General features: G+C 46.9%; 1 protein-coding gene across 1 annotated transcript in view; it reads right to left on the bottom strand.

The window, feature by feature from the left end:
- Nucleotides 1-540: 540 nt before the first annotated feature.
- Nucleotides 541-25,853, bottom strand: part of ERO1A (endoplasmic reticulum oxidoreductase 1 alpha) — a 39,042-nt gene continuing 13,729 nt past the window's right edge. The window contains exons 4-16 of the mRNA XM_083736144.1: nucleotides 25,574-25,615; nucleotides 23,804-23,880; nucleotides 22,337-22,410; nucleotides 16,986-17,106; nucleotides 14,287-14,333; nucleotides 13,739-13,756; nucleotides 12,051-12,077; nucleotides 11,442-11,534; nucleotides 9,409-9,655; nucleotides 6,948-7,017; nucleotides 4,447-4,533; nucleotides 3,906-4,039; nucleotides 541-3,489 (exon numbers count right to left, since the gene is read on the bottom strand). Of these exons, the coding sequence (XP_083592270.1) occupies nucleotides 3,429-3,489; nucleotides 3,906-4,039; nucleotides 4,447-4,533; nucleotides 6,948-7,017; nucleotides 9,409-9,655; nucleotides 11,442-11,534; nucleotides 12,051-12,077; nucleotides 13,739-13,756; nucleotides 14,287-14,333; nucleotides 16,986-17,106; nucleotides 22,337-22,410; nucleotides 23,804-23,880; nucleotides 25,574-25,615 (1,098 nt within the window). The 3' untranslated portion in view covers nucleotides 541-3,428. The remainder of the gene's footprint in view (nucleotides 3,490-3,905; nucleotides 4,040-4,446; nucleotides 4,534-6,947; nucleotides 7,018-9,408; nucleotides 9,656-11,441; nucleotides 11,535-12,050; nucleotides 12,078-13,738; nucleotides 13,757-14,286; nucleotides 14,334-16,985; nucleotides 17,107-22,336; nucleotides 22,411-23,803; nucleotides 23,881-25,573; nucleotides 25,616-25,853) is intronic.

The raw sequence follows: 25,853 nt of genomic DNA, 5'->3' as shown, positions 1-25,853 counted from the left end.
TGTCAGCACCTAGAGCTCCTTTTGCAGGGGAGGGGGGAGTTGTTATTTGGGTGCTGGTTTTTATTTTGATTATGTACTTTGTGGTTTTATATTCTGATTTTATCCTGTGAAGCGCCCCAAGACCTGACTGTACAGGGCAGTACAGTCATACCTCGGGTTAAATGTGCTTCAGGTTGAGCATTTTCAAGTTATGCTCTGTGGCGACGGAGTGTGTTACTTCTGGGTTTCGCCGCATGCGCAGACGCTCAAAATGACATCTCGCGGATGCACAGAAGTGGTGAATCGCGACCCACACGGAACGTTCGCTTCAGGATGCGAACAGGGCTCTGGTACGGATCCTGTTTGCATCCAGAGGTACCACTGTATATAAATTCAATAAATAATAATAACCATCTCTTCAAGGAAACGTACCAGTGTAGGAAAATCATTTTGCTCACCCAGCCAGCCCTTCGCAATCATAGAACTGTAGAGTTCGGAGGGACCCAAAGTCCACCCCTTTGCATCGCAAATTCAGGAGAATAAAATGAAAGCGCAAGAGCATTCTGTTTCAGGTCTGTAAGTCCCACTTCTGTATTTATGCACATTTGTTTGTTTTTTACAAACCTGAGCCCTTTCCACATGACTTCCCCCTGCAGCTCACAGCACGTCGAGTACAGCTGCACAAATCATTGCTCAGAATTCCTTTCAACTTTCTCGGGAGGAGTGGAGAGAAATTTGGGGGCGGGTGTTGCCCTTCTCTGCTAACATTCACAGTAAAAAATCATTCGGGAGCGCCTCTCTTTTTCCTGAGACCAGCGCAGCAGTTCCAGAGTGCGGAGCGTTTTGTAAAATGAGGTAACATTAAGCAGAGAGAGAAAGGTTGGGATGGAGGAAACCCAACAGGGCACTTGGACAGTTCAGGTTCTGGGACCAAAAATACTAAGAACCACCTTCCTGGATCAGGCCTGTCCTCCTGTTCTCACAGTGGCAAACCAGATGCCCAAAGGGGAAGTCTTTGTTGGTTGGATAGTAGCCACTGATAGCCTTCTCCTTCATAAACTTGCCTACCGTAGATTCCGGTGTATTAGGCAACTGGGCTTATAAGACGACCCTCAACTTTTGCTGTTCAATTTTAGAGTTATAGAGTTTGAGCGCCGCCAGGGACAGAACGCACACCCCTCCGCTGCCTCTGCTGTTGCAGCAGCAGCAGCCTGAGGCGAGGCGTTTGGCGGGCAGGCGGGTGAACGCCGCGCTCGGAAGGACTTTCCACGTCCCCGTCTGTGGGGAGGGAGGAGGCGCAACGGCAGAAGGGGTCCTCTGCTCACCGGCTCCCTCTTCTCCATCCCAACGTGTATACCCGGCGTATAAGACAACCGCCGACTTTTGGGGTGATTTTCCAGGAATAAAAATTCATCCAGTATATCTGAAGTAGCGTCTCCACCCCAATCGTTCTGCCCGGACACTGAGGTCCAGTGCCAAGGGCCTCCTGGTGGTTCCCTCCCTGCGAGAAGCCAAGTTACAGGGAACCAGGCAGAGGGCCTTCTCGGTGGTGGCACCCGCCCTGTGGAACGCCCTCCCACCAGATGTCAAAGGGAACAAAAACTACCAGACTTTTAGAAGACATCTGAAGGCAGCCCTGTTTAGGGAAGCTTTTAATGTTTGATGTATTACGGTATTTTAATATTTTTTGGGGAAGCTGCCCAGAGTGGCGGGGGAAGCCCAGCCAGATGGGCGGGATATAAATAATAAATTATTATTATTATTATCTTGTACGCCGGAACGTACGGTAATCCTCATTTAAAGCCCTATAGGCTGGTGGTCATTGCTTTTTCCTATGCAAACGAGTTCTCCAGTCTAAACTATGTGCTGTGCAAAGAGGCACTTTCTTTTATCTACCCTAACTCTTCCAACTTTCAGCTTCTTTGGGTGCCCATGACTTACAAGAGGAGGAGAATGTTTCTCTAACCTCCATGAAGATGGATGGAGGTCACCCTTCTTAGAAAAAGATGTCAAGTCACATCCATCGTAATTTTGCCTTTTAATAGCAGCTAGGGACCCGGGTGTCGCTGTGGGTTAAACCACAGAGCCTAGGACTTGCCGATCAGAAGGTCGGCGGTTCGAATCCCCGCGACGGGGTGAGCTCCCATTGCTCGGTCCCTGCTCCTGCCAACCTAGCAGTTCGAAAGCACGTCAAAGTGCAAGTAGATAAATAGGGACCGCTCCGGAGGTAAACGGCGTTTCCGTGTACTGCTCTGGTTCGCCAGAAGCGGCTTAGTCCTGCTGGCCACATGACCCGGAAGCTGTACGCCGGCTCCCTCAGCCTGTGACCAGGGTACACTACAGAGCTCTTATAAGGATTTCCCAAAAGAATAGGGGAGAAGATATTTGACCCCCCAGAAGATCCCTGGGGCAGCAGAGCAAATGTCTGCCTAGCCCAGATCTGGCCTGTATCCAGGTGTGCTCAGATGGAGAGGTCTCCCTGCGGAGTGTGCTTCATATACCGTACCTCCCCGAGGACTGTGCCATACAGCACTGTAGAGCAAGGGATGGTTAACATGGTGCCCCCTCCCGGCTGTTCTGGACTCCCAGTTCCTGGCAGTGCGGTCAATGGTTAGGTAGGATGGTGGGAGCAGTGGCCTAGCGTGGGTTGCCGGTGCCCGGGGCTGCGCAGAGGCAGGGAAATGGATGGAATACGCATGCGCATTCAGCTTCCTAACAGTGTGCATCACCAGTTCCTGGTTTGCATGGACAAGCCATTTTCAACGGAGCCTGGTGATGGAACTGAGTGCTGAAATTTTGCTCCCAGGGCAACCACCCCTGTGGACCACCACCCTCTCCACGATACGCCACTGGGTGGGAATTTTAGTCTAAAACTCCCAAAAAGGAGTGCTACCCATTGCTTTAGAGCTAACTTGTGTTTGAGTTTAACTGCATTTATTTGGGGGGGGGGGTCTTTTTAAAGAGCAGCTGCCGGCTCTCTCATCCAATTAAAACAAAATGGTTCAAAAGCAAGGGTTTCCCCCAGAAGCGGTATCTCCATTGCACCCCCTAAAACAGAGGCGGCACCGTACCAGGATCCTTGCAAAGAACCTCTGGGCTTGGGCCTGATCCAGAAAGGCACTTCATAAATCCTTAACTGAAAACTGCAGGCTGAGGATTACTTAACCGAGGTCAGTTTTGCCTTCCACCATTGAGAGAGATTCGGTCACGTAAGACGCTGCACGGCAGATCACAAAGACGACAGGACCAGGAAGCCCTGGAAGATTAAGTCTTGCATCGGGAGTTGCGGCCAGTATAAAACTCGCAAGCTGGGGAAGCAAAGTTGCTGGTTTACAGTCCCACGCTCCCCCTTCTTGCCAAGATCGTGGTGGGGTTGGGGGGCTAGCCTGGCCACGATGCAGCAACCATCAGCGCAGAACAGGAGTGCCAGTCTTTATCAAGAAACAGCTTCAGTGGAGAGGTCTCAGCAGGTTCCTGAAGTTTTCCAGTTCCTTAATACTTGTTGAAATCCTGAATTGGGAGACACAAGAGGGAAAAAGCATGATCTTAGGTAGCTTTTGGACTCAAAGCACAGGCAAAAGGCAGAGCCGTCTGCACCCTGCAGTTCCACAACAGCTTTGTAAACAAGCATTTTGGTTTCCCTGCAAACGTCCCGGTCCTCAAACACTCTGCACTTCAATCGGGAGAAAGCTACACTCGCAGAGTCTACCGTCCCGTCTGCAAAGCTAGCTGAACCAGGAAAGTGAGAGTGAAGCTGGGAGGACAGAAAACAGAATCTAACAAGCAGCTGTAAATTGTGGATCACCTGATGTATGTATGTTTGGAAGCTCAAACCATGGTTTGTACTCTGCACCGTGGTTAGTGAGAACCATGGTTTGGTGTGATGTTGAAGCTGCAGGTTTCCAGACACGAAACCTCACACTCACCTTCCAAAGGCGTTGAAGAGGGACACAATTTCCTGCCTCGTTAGATGGAATTTGGGCGAGGGTCCTTTCTCCGGCATGTTTTCTATCAGGTTTTCAGAAAACAGGATCTTCAGAGCTGTTCCCAAGCCCTGAGTCTGCACACAACGGGAACAAGAATTGGGTTATATCTACCTGCCCAGGGCCAATGAAGGGGTGTGGCCTGGGGAGAATTCCAAGGGCCAGATGGAGGCATGGAGGGCCACATTCAGTCCCTGGCCTTGAGGATCTCCACCCCTGGCTATAACCTTAAACTCCCATCATCCCTAGCAAGCATGGCTAAAGGGTCAGGAATTACAATATTTGTATTCTCCTGCTCTGGAAGAGAGCACTAGAGCCCAATGGATTCAAGTTACAAGAAAGATTCGAACTACACATCAGGAAAAAAATTCTGACAGGAAGAGCTGTTTGACAGTGGAATGGTCTCCTGCAGTAAATATGCAAAGGAATGAAAAATCTTTGCAAGGAGCGAGGGAAGGAAGGAAAGATGGCGACTGTTACTTACTTGCAGCTTCCCCCAAAGACGGCATTTGATGCAACCAACACAGTCCATAATCCTTGAAATGTTCCTAAAATGGAGTCTAAATTCTTCCTGGTTTGGCAAGGAGGGAAAGAGAGAAAAAAAAGTTGTTAGAAAGCAGGTTTGTCTTTCACCCAATTGCTAAGAAACTCCAGGTTGGGGTGTTTAGTTTCTGTTAATTAATTCATTCCTTTCATGAATCACTTCCCATGAAATATCTTGGAAGTAATTTCACACAAAAAAATCCATGCTGACCTATTAAAAACCCTGCCATGTGCAGAATCCATTTTGGAGTCCCTCAGTTACATTTTGTTCGTATAAACCTGCAGGAATTCAACACATACAAGCACACTTCTCCGTTCCTTTAGGACTTGCCATTCCAAGCTACTGCTGTGATTTTACAAACCAGATCTGAACGAATTATTGTTTCTCTTTAAATTTTAGGCACCTCACTTGCTTACCTCACCGCCCCCCCTTTCCGTTGACTAACCTGCCTCTAGACCTGGTGTGGGGGCCATATTTTCCATCAAAGGCCACATTCCTTTGGAGCAGTCCATCAGGGGGCCACTTGTCCGCAGTGGAGTGAGAATGAAGCTGAAAATCTTTTGTCTCTCTGCCAACCCCTTTCTCCCATCTTTCCCTCTGCCCTGACACCCCTGGGCTGCAGGCTGCCCACCCCTGCCCTAGACTTTCTGCCCCTTGAAGTCCACAACTTTTGGAATTTCCAGACCTCCACCCATCCCACACAGCTCCTGCTCCTATGCAGCCTCTGGGCAGTTTTCCTCCCAGCCAAATTGACAGCTACACTTCCCTCACAGAAGTTGGACATGGAACATTTCATCAACGACGGCTCCCTGCCGCCCCCAAGTGCCGATGTAATATTCAGCAACATATGGGTACCAGATGTCCCCGTTTCCAGGGGATAGTCCCCAGATTTACAAATCTGTCCCCGGTCAAAATCTGTCCCCGGATTTCATTTAATGTCCCCGGATTTATATTTTAAAGTGTTGTAGATTTATTAGTAAGGAATGAATGTTGCATGATTGGTTCAACGGCACAAGACACACCAGATGGGTGGGATATAAATAATGAATTATTATGTGATGGCCTGGGAATCTGATTCAGAGGCTGAACCTGAGGAATCCCAGCCTGCACAGGATTCCCCGCCTCCAGAACCAGCTGAGCCGGGGCTGGGGCTTGAGCCTGAAGGGTCCTCACCTGTGCTGGATCCTCAGGTGCAGGCACCAGCTTAGTCTGCTCTGGCTCCTGAGGTGATGGAGGACCCATGGCCTGCAGGTGCTCCACTCTCAGCCCCGTCAGAGGAAGCTGAGGTTGCCTCTGGGTCTGGTAACCCTCCAGCCTCTCCTGAGCTGCAGAGGCTCAGGGCAGAGAGGCAGAGGGAACTAAGTTCCCGCAGGAGGAGTGCTCGCCTCCAAGCCAGGAGAGGCGAGTCACCAGAGGATCAGGGCCACCCTATGCCTCGGGGCAGATAAAAGCCAGCCAGCCCCAGTCCCAAGTTGCAGGAGCAACATTGTTGGTAGCCAGTTCCTGCCTGAACCCTGTCCTGTCGGAGCTCCTGACCTCACCTGACTCCCTGCCTTGGACCCCACTTCAGCCTCGGACCGGACATGGACAACGCCACATGGTAGCCCCCCCCCCCCAGGACCAGCACATATTGTTATTATTACTATTATTATTATTAGGGGACTTCCAGCAAGGCAAAATGGCGGGCACCACAGCAGCGAGCAGCTCCTGAAGCCAGCCAGAGCCAACTGCGCTACCTGGCTGGCTCCAGGCTGCTGCCGCTGCCGCTGCCACCGCCACTGCCAAGGGGGAACCAGGGACGCCCGGCGTGTCAACTGGGGGAACTGCTGACCCTCCCTCCTGCAACCCAAATTGAACCGGGAGCGAGAGTGCTTGGCCACCCGGCCAACTGCCCAGTGGCGCTCCGGGGCCAGGAAAACCCTGGAGCTGGTGCAGGGAGAAGGAGGAGAAGGAAGAGAGAGAAAGAGGAAGGAGAAAAAAGAGGGGAGAGGTAGGAGAGCACTGGGAGGGCAAGGACACGTGGCCGAGCCCAGGCCCGATCCGAGCCTACTCCACGTCGGCTAGTGCTCCAAGAGAGCAGGCTGGGACCCAGAGGAAGGCAGCCCAACAGAGGAGACCACAGAAGAGAAGATATTACTTCTTCTTTTCTTTTTTAACTTTTTTTAAATAAATGTTTTTTTCTCTTCTTTTTTTATTAAAAAAGTGTCCCCGGATTCTTTGAAAAAAAATCTGGTAACCTTACAGTAACATCACACTAGTTTCTGCAGTCAGAGTAGAAGATGTCACCTCCTATACATATGAAGATCGAGAAAATAATGGGGGAGGAAGCCATTTCCCCCCTGACCTTCACATAACGATCATTGCCATAATTGCAGCAGAGAAAGTAAATTCTGCCCCCCCGCAAAAAAAATGTTTGTTTGCCACCAGAGACAGAATCTTACCTTCAATTTAGCCGCTTCTTTTTGGTTCCCAGCAAAGAGTGAATTTTCGTTGAAGTGCAAAGGAAACGATCTAAAGCAGAAACAAAACATCGTTTATAATTGGAGTCCTTCGTTGACATGCCATTTACAAAAAAACAGTGCTTTTTTCTGGGGGGGGGCGCATACCCCTAAACATTTTGTGAATCGAAGTTTGGCCTCATTGAGGGGCAGTATTTCAATATGAATAGGAAAATGAGAGGGCCCCTAAACATTTTTTTAAAGAAAAAAAAAAGCACTGTATAAAATCAATACCTTCGGAGTCATTAAAAAACTGCAAGTTAGCCTATCTATTTGCTGTGCTGTTTAGTCGCTTAAAAACGTAAAAGGAGCCTGCAGGGTCAAGCCAATAGTCCCTCTAATCCAATATCCTCTTCTCACAGGGGCCAGGCAGACACCTGTAGGAAGCTAGGAAGCAGGATTCGAACTCAAGAGCATCTCACCAGTCTTGGGGTTTCCAGCAACTGGTGTTCAGAAGCATTGCTGCCTTCAACCAGGGAGACAGAAAAGAGCCGTCCTGGCTGGCAGTCGTCAATAGCCCCCTCCTCCTGAAATTTGCCCAATCCTCTTTTAAAGCCATCCAAATTCGTGGCCATCACTGCTTCCAGTGGGAGAGAGTTCCACAGTTTAACTCAGTACTGCGTGAAGGATTTTTCTTTCCTCTGTCCTGAATCTTCCAACATTCAGGTTCTAGTGTTAGGGGGAGAAAAACTTCTCTGCCTGCGGGATGGTGGGGAGGACTCCCTGGTCCTTAAAGGGGCAACTGTGCCCCTGAAGAACCAGGTGCGCAGCCTGGGAGTCATTTTGGACTCACAGCTGTCCATGGAGGCACAGGTCAACTCTGTGTCCAAGGCAGCTGTCTACCAGCTCCATCCGGTACCCAGGATCCGACTCTCCCTGCCTGCAGACTGTCTTGCCAAAGTGGTGCATGCTCTGGTTATCTCCCGCTTGGACTACTGCAATGCACTCTACGTGGGGCTACCTTTGAAGGTGACCCGGAAACTACAACTAATCCAGAATGCGGCAGCTAGACTGGTGACGGGCCGGCCACCGAGACCACATAACATAGGTCTTGAAAGACCTACACTGGCTCCTAGTAGGTTTCTGGGCACAATTCAAAGTGTTGGTGCTGACCTTGAAAGCCCTAAACAGCCTCGGTCCAGTATACCTGAAGGAGCGTCTCCACCCCCATCGTTCTGCCTGGACACTGAGGTCCAGCGCCGAGGGCCTTCTGGTGGTTCCCTCACTGCGAGAAGCCAAACTACAGGGAACCAAGCAGAGGGCCTTCTCAGTAGTGGCACCCACCCTGTGGAACGCCCTCCCATCAGATGTCAAAGAAATGAACAACTACCTAACATTTAGAAGACATCTGAAGGCAGCCCTGTTTTTAATGTGTGACATTTTAATGTACTTTTGATCTTTGTTGGAAGCCGCCCAGCTTGGCTGGGGAAACCCAGCCAGATGGGCAGGGTACAAATAATAAATTATTATTATTATTATATTTCTCCAGGCCATGTATAATTTTATAAACTTCTACCATGTCAGCCCTTACTAGCCTGTTCTCCCTCCCCCTGCAGCCCCCCTTCTACCACCACCACTAAAAATCTCCTCTTGAGGTTTGGGAGTCCCTCTGGAACAGATTGGGAGCATAGCTGTCAACCGTCCCTTATTTGGCGGGAAAGTCCCTTATCCCAGTGCCGTGTCCCACTGCTGTCCCTTATTGATGATGTCCCTTAAATTTCCCGGGTTTCAAAGGAAGCAGCTCCTCTCCCTCCCTCCCTCCCTGCCGGCCAGGGAGGAGGGAGGCTCCAACTGTGTTGCTTGGCTGCGTTGCTCACCCAATAAGGAGTCTGAGAACGACTGGGGGGTGGAGCTTGCATGCCTTGTGCTGATCAAATCGGCCGCCTTGCCTGGGGACTCGCCTTTGCTCAGCGCTTCCCAGCGGAGAGGTGACAGTGGTTTCCCTTGCTGCATCCCCTTTGCCGGGTTGCTGCGCTGTGGGAACCACCGCTTGAGGCTTCGTTTGGCTGCTGGCTGGGCTTTCTGCCTTTGGCTTGGAGGGGCTCAGAAGTTGAACATACCTGTGCTTGGAAAATCCCTTATTTTGGCTGCTGATCCCTTATTTTCGAGGCTGCTGGTCCCTTATTTTCAAATCTGTAAGTTGACAGCTATGATTGGGTGGCAGAGGGAGGGGAAGCCCCATCACGTATGAGACAGATGGCAATATGTCCCCCCCACCCCAGCCTCAAATCTATCACTACATCCAGGTAATTCAAATTCTGCACACCAAGAAAGTGGTTTAAAAAAAACAAAAACTACAACACACACATAAAGCAAAATGGCCTGCTGCCACCTCACCCTTCCTCAAGACACCACCCCAAGACACCTCCCCCCCCCCATGAGACCTCAAGCCAAAGGCACTTGCTTGGTTAAATGCAGGATTTCCAAAAGGCGGCTCTTGGTTTCTTCATCCTGGCTTTCGGCCCCCGTGAACAGCTGGAAATCGGGGCGCTGGAAGTACGGGAGGGCTTTGGACAGCGCCCGCAGCTCTATCAGGTAGAGGAAGTAGAGGTTCTTGAGCCGCCTGGGACCCTCGCCCTGAGTCAGGACCTCGTCAAAGCGCTGCTGGAATTCCGTGATGTTGTGGCCCCAACGCTCGGCTGCCCACGTGTCTGGGGGAAAGGAAAAAGGAAACGCGTCAAAGGACTCTCAGTCTTCCTTAAAGTATGTGGAACATTCCCGCCCCTTAGGGTTTTGGTCTATGGGCTACTTTTAAAATGAGGCTGCATTTAAATTGCATTTTAACCTGTATTTTAAATTGGCTTTTTCCTCCCCTGTTATGTTTTTACAGTAATTTTACTGGTGTTAGCCGCCCTGAGCCCGGCTCTGGCCGGGGAGGGTGGAGTATAAATAAAATTTATTACAGTGGTACCTCTGGTTAAGTACTTAATTCATTCCGGAGGTCTGTTCTTAACCTGAAACGGTACTTAACCTGAAGCACCACTTTAGCTAATGGGGCCTCCTGCTGACACCGCACTGCCGGAGCATGATTTCTGTTCTCATCCTGAAGCACAATTCTTAACCTGAAGCAGTATTTCTGGGTTAGCGGAGTCTGTAACCTGAAGCGTATGTAACCCGAGGTACCACTGTATTATTATTATTAATTATTTATTATTATTATTATTATTATTATTACAGTGGTACCTCAGTTTACAAACTTAATCCGTTCTGGAATTCTGTTCTTAAACTGAAACCGTTCTTAAACTGAGGCACGCTTTCCCTAATGAGTCCTCCCACCACCAGTGCCCTTCCACCATTCGGATTCCGTTGTTTTTTTTAATAATATTTATTACTTTTAAACCTTACAAAAAAGAAGAAAAAGAAAAGAAAAAAGAAAAAGTAAAAGAAAGAAGAAACAATACAATACAATATATAAACAGTACACAACGCAACATTAACACATTAGACTAAACAAAACAGAGCAAAAACAATTTAAAAACATATATCACACTATTTCAATGCCTTATCTTTCATTCCCTTGTTTCATCGACCTCCTCTCACCTCCCTTTTTGTATTCCACTTCTATTAATTGTTTCAGCAATTCCTTTCCATCTTTCTCTATTTTCTGGATTCCGTTCTTAGACCGTAGTAAAGTTCACAAACCAGAACACTACTTCCGGTTTTGCGGAGTTCGTAAACCAAATTGCTCTCAAACAAGACTGTCCTTAAACCGAGGTACCACTGTACAGCGGATGCTCAGGTTGCGAACGTGATCCGTGCAGGATGCACGTTCACAACCCGTGTCTGCGCAAGCATGGGTTGCGATTCGGTGCTTCTGCGCAAAGTACAATTTAGCGCTTCTGCGCATGCGCGGCTGCCGAGACCTGGAAGTAACTCGTTCCAGTACTTCCGGGTTTCGGCAGTCCAAAACCCGAAAAAACGCAACATGAAGCGGCTGTAACCCGAGGTATGACTGTATTATTATTATTATTATTATTAGTTAAATTTATATACACTCGTACCTTGGTTCGCGAATGCCTTGTGAGTCGAACATTTTGGATCCCGAATGCCGCAAACCCAGAAGTGAGTGTTCCGGTTTGCGAATGTTCTTTGAAACCCGAATGTCCGATGTGGCTTCTGATTGGCTGCAGGAGCTTCCTGCAGCCAATCGGAAGCCGCACCTTGGTTTCTGAACATTTTGGAAGTTGAACGGACTTCCGGAATGGATTCCGTTCAACTTCCAAGGTACCACTGTACAGCCGTACCTTGGAAGCTGAACGCCTTGGCTCCTGAAAGTTCAAAACCCGGAAGTGAGTGTTCCAGTTTTCGAACGATTTTCGGAAGCCGAAGGTCCAGCGCAGCTTCCAGTTTGGCTTCAGGACACTTCTGCACACAAAATAAGTAACAGCAAAACAAGCGAAAAACAATAGCCTCCCCAAAGGAATTAGAATGCAGTACCTTCCAAAAGGTACCTGGCGCTGAGATGGATGTTGATGCTGGCATGGAGGCCAGAAATGAGCCTGTAGAAAGCCCTTTTCTCCACACAGACACCTGCAAGAAATATTCAGAGATATTGAAAAAGAAAGGAAGGGAGCACACCTGCAGCTGAGAGTATAAAAATTGGGCAATGGAATAAATGCAGCGTAGGTTTCTAAACTGTGTTTTAAACTGATGCAATCTGCAATTTGGAAGAAGGGTAGGTACAGTGGTGCCCCGCAAGATGAATGCTTCGCAAGACAAAAGCCCGCCAGACGAAAGGGTTTTCCGTTTTTCGAGGCACTTCGCAAGACAAATTTCCCTATGGGCATGCTTTTTCCCTCCCCCCCTTTTTCTAAGCCGCTAAGCCGCTAATAGCCACTAATAGTGCTAAGCCGCTAATAGGGGTGCTTCGCAAGACGAAAAAACCGCAAGACGAAGAGACTCGCGGAACGAATTATTTTCGTCTTGCGAGGCACCACTGTAATACGTTAAAATAATGCTAATACTACTAATAACTACAACGTTGCAATAAATAATACGATATTGCCTTGGTTATCGAGAGCGAAGCAAAGAGGAAAAGGTGGGTACCTTGCAGCCAGCTGTAAAACATGTTCCCTGCAAATACAGAAACAAGACAATAGTCAGGAGGATTCTTCCATGAGAGAAAGGTGAATGTTTAAAAAAAATCACATTTGTTGCACGCAAAGCAGAGGTTGTAATTGGCCTTCGTCAACCTCCTGCCTCTTCAAGACATTTTGGACTACAAGTCCCATCAGCCACAGCGAGTGCAACTCCAGGATGGAAAAGGCTGGGCTAAACGCAACAGCCCTGCCAGGATTCAGACCGAAAGGGACTTTGGCCCCTGATTATGAACCTGACTTCCAACTTCCCTGGTGCTTCTAGATGCTGCTGGCGTCCAAATGCCATCGGCCGCAGCTGGCATGGCCAATGGTCAAGCGCGATGGGAGCTGAGGAGAGAGGCTTTGTGCTGGCAGTCAAGCGATGGCTTTTTCCACCTCCTTGCCCCTTGCTCTCCAGCCCTAGGAGGCTTCAGAACAGAGTTGCTGCCACAGACATTATATATCAGGGGTCAGCAAACTTTTTCTGCAGGGGGCCGGTCCACTGTCCCTCAGACCTTGTGGGGGGCCGGACTATATTTTGAAAAGGAAAAAAATGAACGAATTCCTATGCCCCACAAATAACCCAGAGATGCATTTTAAATAAAAGGACACATTCTACTCATGTAAAAACACCATGGTTCCCGGACCGTCCGGGGGCCGGATTTAGAAGGCGATTGGGCCGAATCCGGCCCCCAGGTCTTAGTTTGCCTACCCATGTTATATATTATAAAATGCAAAGAAGGTCAAAAGAGCATCGTCTCCAAAACCCTCAGTCAAGTCCACCTGAGCCACAGCCTCTCCCAGATCATGACTTTAAGAACAGCTGGGAAGAGAGGAGTGGAGTTCAGGGGTTTTATTTTTTAAAAAAATATTTTTATACGTTGTGCATCTTTGTCTCTCAAATTGATCCTTTTACATGGTTTTGTATGTATTCTGGTATTTTATGCATTGTGACTTGCCGGTATTATTTATTACTGGTTGTGGTTTAGTAACAGTTTATTAAGAGTGAATTTCTGTTTGATTTTGCTGATATTATGAGAGCTGATTTTATTGTGCACTATTGTATTCTAGGGATGTGGGTGGCGCTGTGGTCTAAACCACAGAGCCTAGGACTTGCCAATCGGAAGGTTGGCGGTTCGAATCCCCACGACGGAGTGAGCTCCCGTTGCTCGGTCCCTGCTCCTGCCCACCTAGCAGTTCGAAAGCACGTCAAAGTGCAAGTAGATAAATAGGTACCACTCCGGCGGGAAGGTAAACGGCGTTTCCGTGCGCTTAGTCCTGCTGGCCACATGACCCGGAAAGCTGTCTACAGACAAACGCCAGCTCTCTCTGCCTGTAAAGCGAGATGAGCATGCAACCCCAGAGTTGTCCGCGACTGGACTTAACAGTCGGTGTCCCTTTACCTTTTTATTTTATTCTAATGGATTACTGAATATTACTTTACTTGATATAAGTTGTTTATTTCAAAGTTATGTTTCTATCATGACTTTTTTGTATTGGACCAGATTCTTATAAAGTGTGTGAAATGAAATGAAATGCAAAAATGTTGAGGTCAATGCTGTACTGTCCTGGAACATGGAATTAATTGACAGCAGGAACTAGGCTTTCTCCTCCGTGAAATTTGTCCTTCTCGGCCCCAGCTGGAGAGATACTCACCTTCATTTTCTCCTGCAGCTGCAAATTTAAGAAAAAGATAATGTTACCACTCACATTACACTTTCAAAAAGGAGCGACAACTTCCCCCTGCATGTCTAGATTATTTAGCTGACCACCTAAGAAGAGGACTAAGTGTATTCTGCATTATAAGGTATTAAAACTCTGCATCTCAGTCCTGCATTATTATACAAATTTGCATTTCCTCTCTTATTTGACTGTATCCTACCATAATGGGGAATCTTATGCAGCCACTACATAACTATTGCCAGCATACTTTTCAAGTCTAGATTTGCATCGACAGGGACTAGAAACTTTACGTTTTGGTTCAATGAAAATTGAAACCTTGGGGATTCCGAAATCTGCGGCTAATTCCAAACCGCGTTCCTCGCTATCTTTCTGCCACCTTGCAAAATCTTCAGGCTCTTTAACCATTCTCTCATTTGTATCAGCTGCTTTCCCCAATTTTTATTTTTTTTAAACTGTATTTCTATAAAAACTTATTTTACAGCACCATCAAGCAGGAAGTGTAAAACAAAATATGAACTCACCTCTTCCAGAAGCCAAGGGATTTAAAGGCCTTTTTACGGACTGAGGTCTAGGAGACAAAGAAGTATTTTTTAAAAAAAATTAATCAAAAGGGTGCTTTAATTTTTTAAAAGACATTTCTACTCCCCCATTCCATCAGATTTCCAGGTGACATACATTTCCCCCCCAGAAACGATCTCTAATAATGAAGATGATGGAGTTTATGGAGCTGGGTGATCTCACCGGGAGAATCTACGACCAGAAAGAAGAGGAACACCAAGAAGACTAGAAGAAATTTAAAGACTATTTGAATAAATATTGTAATATTAAAGATATGTAACCACTTGAAAGAAACAATTAGGCCTTGGATTAAACTGGAATTAAATTTATAAATAAGAAAATGTACGATAAAAAGTTGTAATATGATTAGGACTGTGATATGGTCTTTTGAAACACTGATATAGGAAACTGCTACATATAATTACTAAGAAATTCGGATGGAAGAGATTCGAAAAGTCAAATACTATGTTTATGAAGATGGATGGTACTTAATTTTAATTAATTAAGTGGTAATATGCTGTATGTATCTTTTTTCTTTTTTTTTCTTTTTCTTTTATTCTTTGTTTGTTTTTATTATTGTTAATCTTTTTTTTTTACTATGCTTATCTACTGAAAATAATAAATATTATTTGGAAAAAAAGAAAAGAAACGATCTCTAATAAAAAGCCATCACTAAAACAAGCCAATCGACTGTGGGAGAGAGCAAACATTCTGCCAAAAAGGCCAGGGAAATAAAGTCGTGCTGACTGTTGCCTGCTAAAGGAACATCTCTGCTTGGGTGACTTTCCACCAACAGGGTGCCACCACCGAAAAGGCCCCGTCCTAGGCTACCCTTGGCTTAAGCTCTGAAGGCAAAAGTAATCTGTACGCAATTCCAATATTTCACAGCTGAGATACAATCCTTCCATCATGTGTTAGGGAACACATTGTGCCAATTCTTTAAAAGGACTTCACAGGAATCCCGTCCATTTCTAGAAGCAATTCAGAACGCAGACTTACAAAGGCCTTGCTTTGGACTACTGCAATGCGCTCTATGTGGGGCTACCTTTGAAGGTGACCCAGAAACTGCAATTAATCCAGAATGCGGCAGCTAGACTGGTGACTGGGAGCGGCCGCCGAGACCACATAACCCCGGTCTTGAAAGACCTACATTGGCTCCCAGTATGTTTCCGAGCACAATTCAAAGTGTTGGTGCTGACCTTTAAAGCCCTAAATGGCCTCGGTCCAGTATACCTGAAGGAGCGTCTCCACCCCCATCATTCAGTCCAGACACTGAGATCCAGCTCCGAGGGCCTTCTGGCGGTTCCCTCATTGCGAGAAGTGAGGTTACAGGGAACCAGACACAGGGCCTTCTCAGTAGTGGTGCCCGCCCTGTGGAACGCCCTTCCTTCAGATGTGAAGGAAATAAGCAGCTATCTTCTTTTTAAAAGACATCTGAAGACAGCCCTGTTTAGGAAAGTATTTAATATTTAATGCTGTATTGTTTTTAACACTTGATTGGAAGTCAGCCAGATGAGCAGGGTATAAATAATGAATTATTATTATTATTATTATTATTATTACTACTACTACTACTACGAGCCAGGTGCTGCGCTCGCTGGGAGTGATGGGAGTTGTAGCCCAAAAAAATATGGCGGGTGCCGGCTTAGCAAAGGTCGGCTTACTCCCCACTGTGAATCTTGCCCAATTGTCAAGATAGTCATTCGACATCTTAATTCAACACCTGTGTTTATGGAAGAAAGGCAAACAGCAGGGTCTTTTTGGCAGTGGCCCCCTGGGAGTTGGGACACCCTCCCCTTAACCATTTAACCTATCGCCTGCCATGATCACAGCATTTTACACTGCTGCCCAAAGCCTATTTGTTCAAGCTTTTAAACCGAGTTCTTTGTATTTTCCTACTGAAACATTTCAAATTATGGGCGCATGTCAGGATTGCAGCGGCCCTATTTTATGGGTCTTTGGGTGCTGTAGGCTTTTTGCAATTTGGCTGCTTTTACTGCTGCTTTAGGATTAGTTTGTTTTTTGCTTTTATTTCTCGTACGGATGTTAATTTTTTTGTTAAAGGTCATCTAAGAAAGCAGATTTGAGAGGCAGGCAATAAGCTTTTTTATGATTTATAATGTATTTTTAAACATTTTAAAATATAATTGCTATTACAAATGCAAATGCAATCCATTATTAATTAATTAATTAACAAATCACTTCCTAGGAGGCATTTTGAAGCGACCTCACAATGCAATTAAAAAGAAAACACCTATTGCATATATAAAAGCAAGCAAAAGCTGTTACAGATATAAATACAATTTCAAATAAAATGCAAATATTTATCATTATTATTATTATCTTGTAATTTTATTCTTCCTGCTTTTATGACTATTTTTACTATTACTTTGAACTTATTTGTTTGAATAAAAAATTACATACAATTTATACAGTTGGATATAACCTTATACACATTCATATGAATAGACAAGGGTTCCAATATAAACAGGCAGAGCACACGCAATTTTTTGATAGCAAAAGTTATGCTTTCTATTATTAGTGATAAGCATTTTATAAACAAGCAAATAACTCCTTGGCAGGAAACGATGGGCTGTAAAAGGATGTGTGTTTGTTTTTGATCTAATAAATCTCAGAATCCAGCCACTCAAAAGGAACCTACTTAAAACAGTTTTCTTCATAGATGCTGTTCCAGATCTTCCATGCTTCAGGTCCCTTGTAGCCGGTGTAACGTTCTGGATTGAGAAGCAAATCCACATACTCCGCTTCTGGAGACTGGATATCTAAGAAAAAAGACATTCCCGTATTTTAATCAGAAAGACAGAAGAAGAAGAAGAAGAGGAGGAGTTTGGATTTGATATCCTGCTTTATCACTCCCCGAAGGAGTCTCAAAGCGGCTAACTTTCTCCTTTCCCTTCTTCCCCCACAACAAACACTCTGTGAGGTGAGTGGGGCTGAGAGACTTCAGAGAAGTGTGACTGGCCCAAGGTTTAGACTCCATTTTAGGAACATTTCAAGGATCATGGACTGTGTTGGTTGTATCAAATGTTGTCTTTGGGGGAAGCCGCATAACAGTCCCCATATTTCCTTCCTTCCCTCACTCCTATGTGTTCTCCAGCCAAAAACCTTCCTGCTTTTGAAACTGCCTGGTCTGAGAGCTCAAGCAAGAAGACTCGTGCGATATCTCCGTTGCAGAGCTGTACCATTTCAGCCTGCAAGAAAGGGACAGGATACTGACCTCTGTAAAGCTGTGGATAAAGGTAAAGGGACCCCTGACTGACTCTGGGGTTGCGGCGCTCATCTCGCTTTACTGGCCAAGGGAGCCGGCGTACAGCTTCCGGGTCATGTGGCCAGCAGGACTAAGCCGCTTCTGGCAAACCAGAGCTGCACACGGAAATGCCGTTTACCTTCCCGCTAGTAAGCGGTCCCTATTTATCTACTTGCACTTTGACGTGCTTTCAAACTGCTAGGTTGGCAGGAGCAGGGACCGAGCAACGGGAGCTCACCCCGTCGCGGGGATTCGAACTGCCAACCTTCTGATCGGCAAGTCCTAGGCTCTGTGGTTTAACCCACAGCGCCACCCACGTCCCTGTCAAGCTGTGGATACTCCATAGGTAAAACTAAAGGTAAAGGACCTCTGGACAGTTAAGTCCAGTCAAAGGCGACTCTGGGGTTGCGGCGCTCATCTTGCTTTCAGGCCGAGGGAGCCGGCGTTTGTTCACAGACAGCTTTCCGGGTCATGTGGCTCGCAGGACTAAACCGCTACTGGTGCACAGAGGACTGTGACGAGTGCCAGAGTGCATGGAAATGCCATTTACCTTCCTGCTGCAGTAGTACCTATTTATCTCCTTGCGCTGGTGTGCTTTCGAACTGCTAGGCTGGCATATATACATATATATATATATTTGCTTTCGTAGATTTTCACGGGTACAGGAATGCAGGTTTTGGTGTCCTCGGGTGTCTTCCCGTGTAAAAGTTGGGGTGTCTAGGCGACGTTTCGACGAGGTCTCACTCGTCATCTTCAGGCTGGTGCTTTCGGCTTCTTGTTACTGGAACAGAGCGGGATCTCAATGTTTGAGTTCCTATAAATACTGTAGAGGGGGTGTGGTGTCTAGCCTCCAATGTTCTGGGCAGAGAGGAAGTTCCCAGGCTAGTGTGCCTTTTCTTCTTTTGTTCCTTAATTACTTGAGAGATACCTTGAGTGATTTCTTGAGTGATATCCTGAGTACCACTTAGGTGGGTCATTAGGTGTGGATTAGTTGCTAAAGTCTTTGTGTCTTGACCTCTTGAACTTTGTGAAGAGTTTTCCTGAGAAGATGGCTGTATTGCACTTAGTTGTGCTTTGGCTTGGCTTCGTGTATAGGGGCGAGCTGTGGTTTTGTGGCTTGTGTCAGCCAGATCTGTGTAGGGATTGCAGGGGGGTGCAGCATCCGGAGGTGCCACCATGGATTGGCTACTGGATGGTGTCAGTAATTCATCTGTGGAGAGGGTCTGGGTTTGGGTCTGGTGTGGTTGATTGGTGTTGGCGTTCTGTGTGCCTCTGGATCTGGTGTCAGTTTTTGTGGGGAGGGCTAGCCTGGGAACTTCCTCTCTGCCCAGAACATTGGAGGCTAGACACCACACCCCCTCTACAGTATTTATAGGAACTCAAACATTGAGATCCCGCTCTGTTCCAGTAACAAGAAGCCGAAAGCACCAGCCTGAAGATGACGAGTGAGACCTCGTCGAAACGTCGCCTAGACACCCCAACTTTTACACGGGAAGACACCCGAGGACACCAAAACCTGCATATATATATATGCACGTATAAATGCACGTATCGCAGAACACAAGAATGCCGTCAAAAAAGAAGAAAAAACTTCCTCTCTTTTCCAACACATGAAAGAAACAGGACACGAAATTAATTTTGCAGATTCCAAATTGCTCTTTAACACGGAACATCACCACAAGAGAATAATCATGGAAGCCATCGAGATAGAGAAACACCCTCACAACATGAACAAGCGTGACGACACATCCCGCTTGCCAGACATCTGGAAATTAGCCCTCCCCACAAAAACTGACACCAGATCCAGAGGCACACAGAACGCCAACACCAATCAACCACACCAGACCCAAACCCAGACCCTCTCCACAGATGAATTACTGACACCATCCAGTAGCCAATCCATGGTGGCACCTCCGGATGCTGCACCCCCCTGCAATCCCTACACAGATCTGGCTGACACAAGCCACAAAACCACAGCTCGCCCCTATACACGAAGCCAAGCCAAAGCACAACTAAGTGCAATACAGCCATCTTCTCAGGAAAACTCTTCACAAAGTTCAAGAGGTCAAGACACAAAGACTTTAGCAACTAATCCACACCTAATGACCCACCTAAGTGGTACTCAGGATATCACTCAAGAAATCACTCAAGGTATCTCTCAAGTAATTAAGGAACAAAAGAAGAAAAGGCACACTAGCCTGGGAACTTCCTCTCTGCCCAGAACATTGGAGGCTAGACACCACACCCCCTCTACAGTATTTATAGGAACTCAAACATTGAGATCCCGCTCTGTTCCAGTAACAAGAAGCCGAAAGCACCAGCCTGAAGATGACGAGTGAGACCTCGTCGAAACGTCGCCTAGACACCCCAACTTTTACACGGGAAGACACCCGAGGACACCAAAACCTGCATTCCTGTACCCGTGAAAATCTACGAAAGCATATATATATATATATATATATATATATATATATATATGTTTTTTTAACATACCATTTTCAACAATAATTAAACCTACTTTTACATCTTATTCATATTTTTGACTGTCCTGTCTGAAAATTGTCCAATCTAATCTCTTAGTACACATTTCTTACTTAATTCATTCCGGAGGTCTGTACTTAACCTGAAACTGCTCTTAACCTGAAGCACCAATTTAGCTAATGGGGCCTCCTGCTGCTGCCGCGCCGCCGGAGCACAATTTCTGTTCTCATCCTGAAGCAAAGTTCTTAACCTGAAGCACTATTTCTGGGTTAGCGGAGTCTGTAACCTGAAGCGTATGTAACCTGAAGCGTATGTAACCTGAGGTACCACTGTACATTTAAAACTCATAACCAATGTCTCTATTTTTTCTACTTTATAACACTTCATATATTTCCCCTTACGAAACTTCTTGCAGTCCTACTAGCGTAATTTGTTGGTTACAATTGCTCTTCAGATAGTTCATATACCGTATTTTTCGCTCTATAGGACTCACTTTCCCCCCCTCCAAAAATGAAGGGGAAATGTGTGTGCGTCCTATGGGGCGAATACAGGCTTTCGCTGAAGCCTGATGAGGGAGAGGGGTTGGTGCGCACCGACCCCTCTCGCTCTCCAGGCTTCAGGCAGCTATCCGCAAGGCTTCAGAGCACGCCGAAGGCTTGCGGATAGCAGCCTGCAGCCTGAACCCCGCTGCGCTCCCCAGGCTTCAAGCAGCTACCCGCAAGCCTTCTGAGCCCGGCGGGAGTTCCCACCGGGCTCCGAAGGCTGGCAGATAGCAGCCTGTTCTGGTGGCTGGTGTCAGGGCAAGCTCGGGCTTCCCCCGCCCCAGCCCCATGGCTAAAAACAAAGCCACGCGCAGCCTCTCCCCGCTGGAGAGGTTGCGTTTGGCTAAAGAGGAAGCCAAGACAGCCAGTGGGATGGATCCCGCTGGCTGTCTTTACTTCTTTGCTCTTTGGGGCTGGGGGGGGGGAATATTTTTTTTCTTTATTTCCCCCCCTAAAAACTAGGTGCGCCCTATGGTCCGGTGCGCCCTATGGAGCGAAAAATACGGTACTTCTTTCAATCTTCTGTAAATCTCTGATCCCGCAGGTTTCAAATCCTTCCTGTCATTTTGTCCAATTCTGCATAGTCCATTAATTTCGTCTGCCATTCTTCTTTCGTCGGAATTTCCACTTCTGGGCGAACAATACTCTTGCCGCTGTGCACCACCCAAATCTCATATGTTATTCCATATGTTCTTATGAACATAGGAAGAGCCTGTTGAATCTGGGCAATGCCCTATCTAGTCCAGGATCCTGTACTCGCAGCTGCCAACCAAATGCCTTGGGAAACCTGCAATCAGAATTTGAGCACAGGAGCAATTCTCCCTTCCTGTGGTTTCCAGCATTCAGACGCATCAATGCCTCCAACTGTGGAAGCAGAGCAGAGTTATTCTGGCTAGAAGCCATTGATATTTTGAATTCTGGTGCTGGAGGAGACCCTGGAGAGTCCCATGGACTGCAAGAAGATCCAAACTCTCCATTCTGAAGGAAATCAGCCCTGAGTGCTCCCTGGAAGGACAGATCCTGAAGCTGAGGCTCCAAGACTTTGGCCACCTCATGAGAAGAGAAGACTCCCTGGAAAAGACCCTGATGTTGGGAAAGATGGGGGGCACAAGGAGAAGGGGGCAACAGAGGACGAGATGGTGGGACAGTGTTCTCGAAGGTGCCAACATGAGTTTGACCAAACTGCGGGAGGCAGTGGAAGACAGGAGTGCCTGGTGTGCTCTGGTCCAGGGGGTCACGAAGAGTCGGACACGACTAAACGACTAAACAACAACAGCCATTGATAGCCCTCTCCTCCTCCATGAATCTGCCTACTTCCCTTTTAAAGCCTTCCAGCTTGCTAGCCACTGCTGTCTCCTGTGGCTACTGTTTGCCCCACACGACTGGGCATGTGGAATACTTATGAGCTCTCTTTACGTCATTGCCCTGATATCTCTCTCTCCCCACAGAAACCTTCCTTTTTCATTTTTACATCTCCCTTCCTCCACCAGCCAGGTTTAATTCGAGGGTTTTTAAAAGCCGACGTCAACAGCAACAAGGCAACAAACCAACAAATAATGCTGCTGTCCCTATTTACACGACACAAATCTAGAAGAATTTGGGTTTTTTAAAAATAAAATTCTTCCAGCTGCGTTAAGCGCAGGAGTTCAAAAAAACCCCAGGAAATATCCCAACTTGGGAGGAAGGTGGGACAGAAACATGTTAAACCACAAGAGCCAATACCATCCACTTCGCAAAAGCTGTCTGCAGAATCATCATGCCGTGTCCATCGAATCACAGCCCTCGCCGTTTCCTCACTACAAATCAAGCAAGAAAATATTTGTCACTAGACATTATAGCATTATTACATAATAAAAAAAGAATTGGCATAACTCATTCAGTAGAGGATGAAACTCTTAATCTCAAGATCACAGATTCAAGCCCCAAGTAGGTGAAATATTCCTACATTGCACTGGGCTGTAATAACAACAACAACAAGAATAATTACTATTACCATTATCATTCAATTTATATACTGCCCTGTATCAGAAGTTCCCAGGGCGGTGTACAACATTAAAAACACATTACAGAAAACCTTATTAAAAACATGATAACATAATAGTAAATAGTAACAGTAAAATAATCATAATAAAATAACCATTATAGGTGACCCTTGTGGTCCCTTCCAACTACCGTATTTTTCGCCCTATAGGACGCACTTTTCCCCCTCCAAAAATGAAGGGGAAATCTGGGTGCGTCCTATGGGGTGAATGCAGGCTTTCGCTGAAGCTTGGAGAGCGAGAGGGGTTGGTGCGCACCGACCCCTCTCGCTCTCCAGGCTTCAGGAAGCTATCAGCAAGCCTGGGGAGCCCGCGGGAGTTCTCACAGGGCTCCCTAGGCTGCAGATAGCAGTCTGTTGCAAAGAGCGCCAGGCGCGCTGAAGCAGAGCGCCCCGCACTTCGGGCAGACATCCGCAGCCTAGGGAGCCCTGCAGGAGTTCCCGCAGGGCTCCCTAGGCTGTGGATAGCAGCCTCCTGCATGGATAGCAGAGTGCCCTGCACTTCGGGCAGACATCGGGCAGCCCCACAAGCTCGGGGAACAGCGGGGAGGTGCAGCGCCGCCATACCGCTGTTCCCTGACCTGGTTTTGGGGGGGAAATAAAGGGAAATTTTTTTCCCTTTATTTCCCCCCCAAAAAACTAGGTGCGTCCTATGGGCCGGTGCGCCTTATGGGACGAAAAATACGGTATACAATTTTGATTTATGTGGAAATTGTTTCCCATTTGGTTGTGTATTTTTCTGATGCAGTTTATTTATTGTAATTTTATTGTTTTTTTAACTGTGGAAAGGCGGCATACAAATAAAAAATGATGATGGTGGTGGTTTAAACCACTCTGGGAATTGTAGCTCTGGGATGGGAATAAAGGGGATCTCTGAACAACTCTCAGCACAAACTCCCAGGATTCTCTGGGGGCAGCCATGACTGTTTATAAAGTGGTATCATAGTGATTTAGGTGTGTGGTGCAGTTGTGGCCTTGCAGGTGGAATTCGGACGCTTCCTGTCGCCTTTGTGAGCTTCAGGCACCCGTAGGATTCGAACCAGCGAGAAGGGAGCTTGCAGGAAAGTCTCCACAGCTTTCGGGGTTAAGAAATACCAGCAGCTACCCTGCCTCACAGGCCGCCCCAGTTTTTCGAGATGAAGACATCGCACCTCAGGGATCCATCAACGGCTCCAAGTCTCTCAGCTTCTTCGCAGTCCTCGGCGAGGTGGGCAGCGGCTTCAGAATACTGCAAAGCAAAAGAACAGGTTTGTTTTCAAGCTGATTAGAGTCCACCGCCGTGGGGAAGGCCACCAGGAGTCACCAAACCCAACCAAGGCAGAAGAAAGCTACCAGCCAGCCCACGGACCACCCAGGAAGTCACATCTGCACCTACCCAGACCACCCACGTTGCAGCTTTGTGAGCTGGCCAAACTGGTGCGGCGACTTCTTCCTTTTTTGTATTTTTATTAAAGATTTTCTTGATTTACAGAAGTATGTGTAATGTCTCTCTCTTGTAACATTTTTACAAATCAGTTTCATTTGTTGAGATATTAGGGAGAAAGGGGGGAGACGCGTGGAAGATGGGTGGGGGTTCAGTCGGGTGGCGGTGTTTCTATTTTAATTAATATATGTGGGGTTTGGTGTCAGCGTTGCTTGTGCAGGTCCTCTGCTGTTCAGTTGTGTTCCTTTGGTGGTGAGAGAGGTTGGGGTTGGCCGTGTGGTTGTTCGTTTGTGGTTGGCTGTGGTGGTCTTTGTTTTCGTGTTTGAGTGGGGTGGGTGGGTGTTTTGGATCAGGTTAGCCATATTGATTTGTATGCTGTTGGTGGATTATTGTCATTGTCTTGTTGGGCTGTGTATGTGATAAAAGGGAGCCATACCGGGGTGAAGGCGTTTTCTTCTATTGTCCCCGTGTCAGTTTCAGTTTATTGGTTAATTTTTCTAGTAAGGCTGTTTCCCATACTATTTGGTACCATTGGTCCATGCTTACTCCTGACAGGTCTCTCCAGTGTCTGGTTATGGTGTTTCTGGCTGCTGAAAGTAGGTGGGTTATGAGTTCTTTGTGGTGTAAACGGGCATTATTGCCTTGGAATATGTTTAGTAGGGCCAATTCTGGGGTGATTTCTAATATTTGCTTAGTTATTTTACATATTTCTTGTATGGTTGTTGTCCAGAATAGTTGGATTTTGGGGCACTCCCACCACATGTGGAGGTATGTGCCTGTGGAGGTGCACCCTCTCCAGCATTTTTGTGAGGTTCCTGGGCGTATTAGCGCTAGTTTTCTGGGTGTTAGGTACCACCAGTAGGTGAGTTTTAGAGTGAGTTCTTTTCTTTTCATTGGTATGGATTTAAAGGGGGGTTTAGACCACATTCTGGTCCATTGAGTGGGGTTAATCTCATAGCCTAAGTCATTCTCCCATTGTTTTGGTGCAGTAACCTTTCTGGGGAAAAGAGAGGGTGCGTTTGGTGAAATGCTATGGGCGTGAACGCCCCAGAAATAGCTAATCCAAGAATGGAGGGCAGTGGCATAACGTGGGTTGCCAGCGTTCGGGGCCACGAAGAGGGATGGGGTTCGGAGGGAGGGAAATGGACGGCGTACGCATGCGCATTCAACTGCCTAATGGCATCCGTGTTACCCAGCAGATCGGAGTTGCAAAAATAAGAAGAGTTGTTGAATTGTCTGGTTATGTCACTGGTTCACACGGGAAAGCCGTTTTGAACGGAGCCCAGCGACACAACCGGATGTTGAACTTTTGCACCCCTAGCCATTCTGCCCCCCACGCTACACCACTGATGGCATATAGCGATGTTAAATTAATGAGAATATTAGAAAATTTTCATTTAAAATAGGAGAATATTCATTTTCATTCTATTATTCTTCTCCTAGGATAGGGCAGAACTAGGTCACAGTCCAGTAGCTCCGTTTTGCCCGGGACCCTTACCTTGTTGTGACTCTCCGACCTAATTCTGCCAGGGACTTCATCCTGAAAACAGAAGATGCAAAATTAAATCTCATTTCACTGGAACCCATTTCCCCTATTATTACAGGAGTACCTCGCGTTACAGACGCTTCACGTTACAGACGCTTCAGGTTACAGACTCCACTAACCCAGAAATAGTGCTTCAGGTTAAGAACTTTGCTTCAGGATGATAACAGAAATCGTGCTCCAGCGGTGCGGCGGCTGCAGGAGGCCCCATTAGCTAAAGTGGTGCTTGAGGTTA

Source organism: Podarcis gaigeae (assembly GCF_964106915.1).
Source record: "Podarcis gaigeae genome assembly, chromosome: 1".
Taxonomy (NCBI): domain Eukaryota; kingdom Metazoa; phylum Chordata; class Lepidosauria; order Squamata; family Lacertidae; genus Podarcis; species Podarcis gaigeae.
The sequence above is the reverse complement of the archived record's forward strand: the minus strand, read 5'-3'. Positions and strand labels throughout refer to the sequence as shown.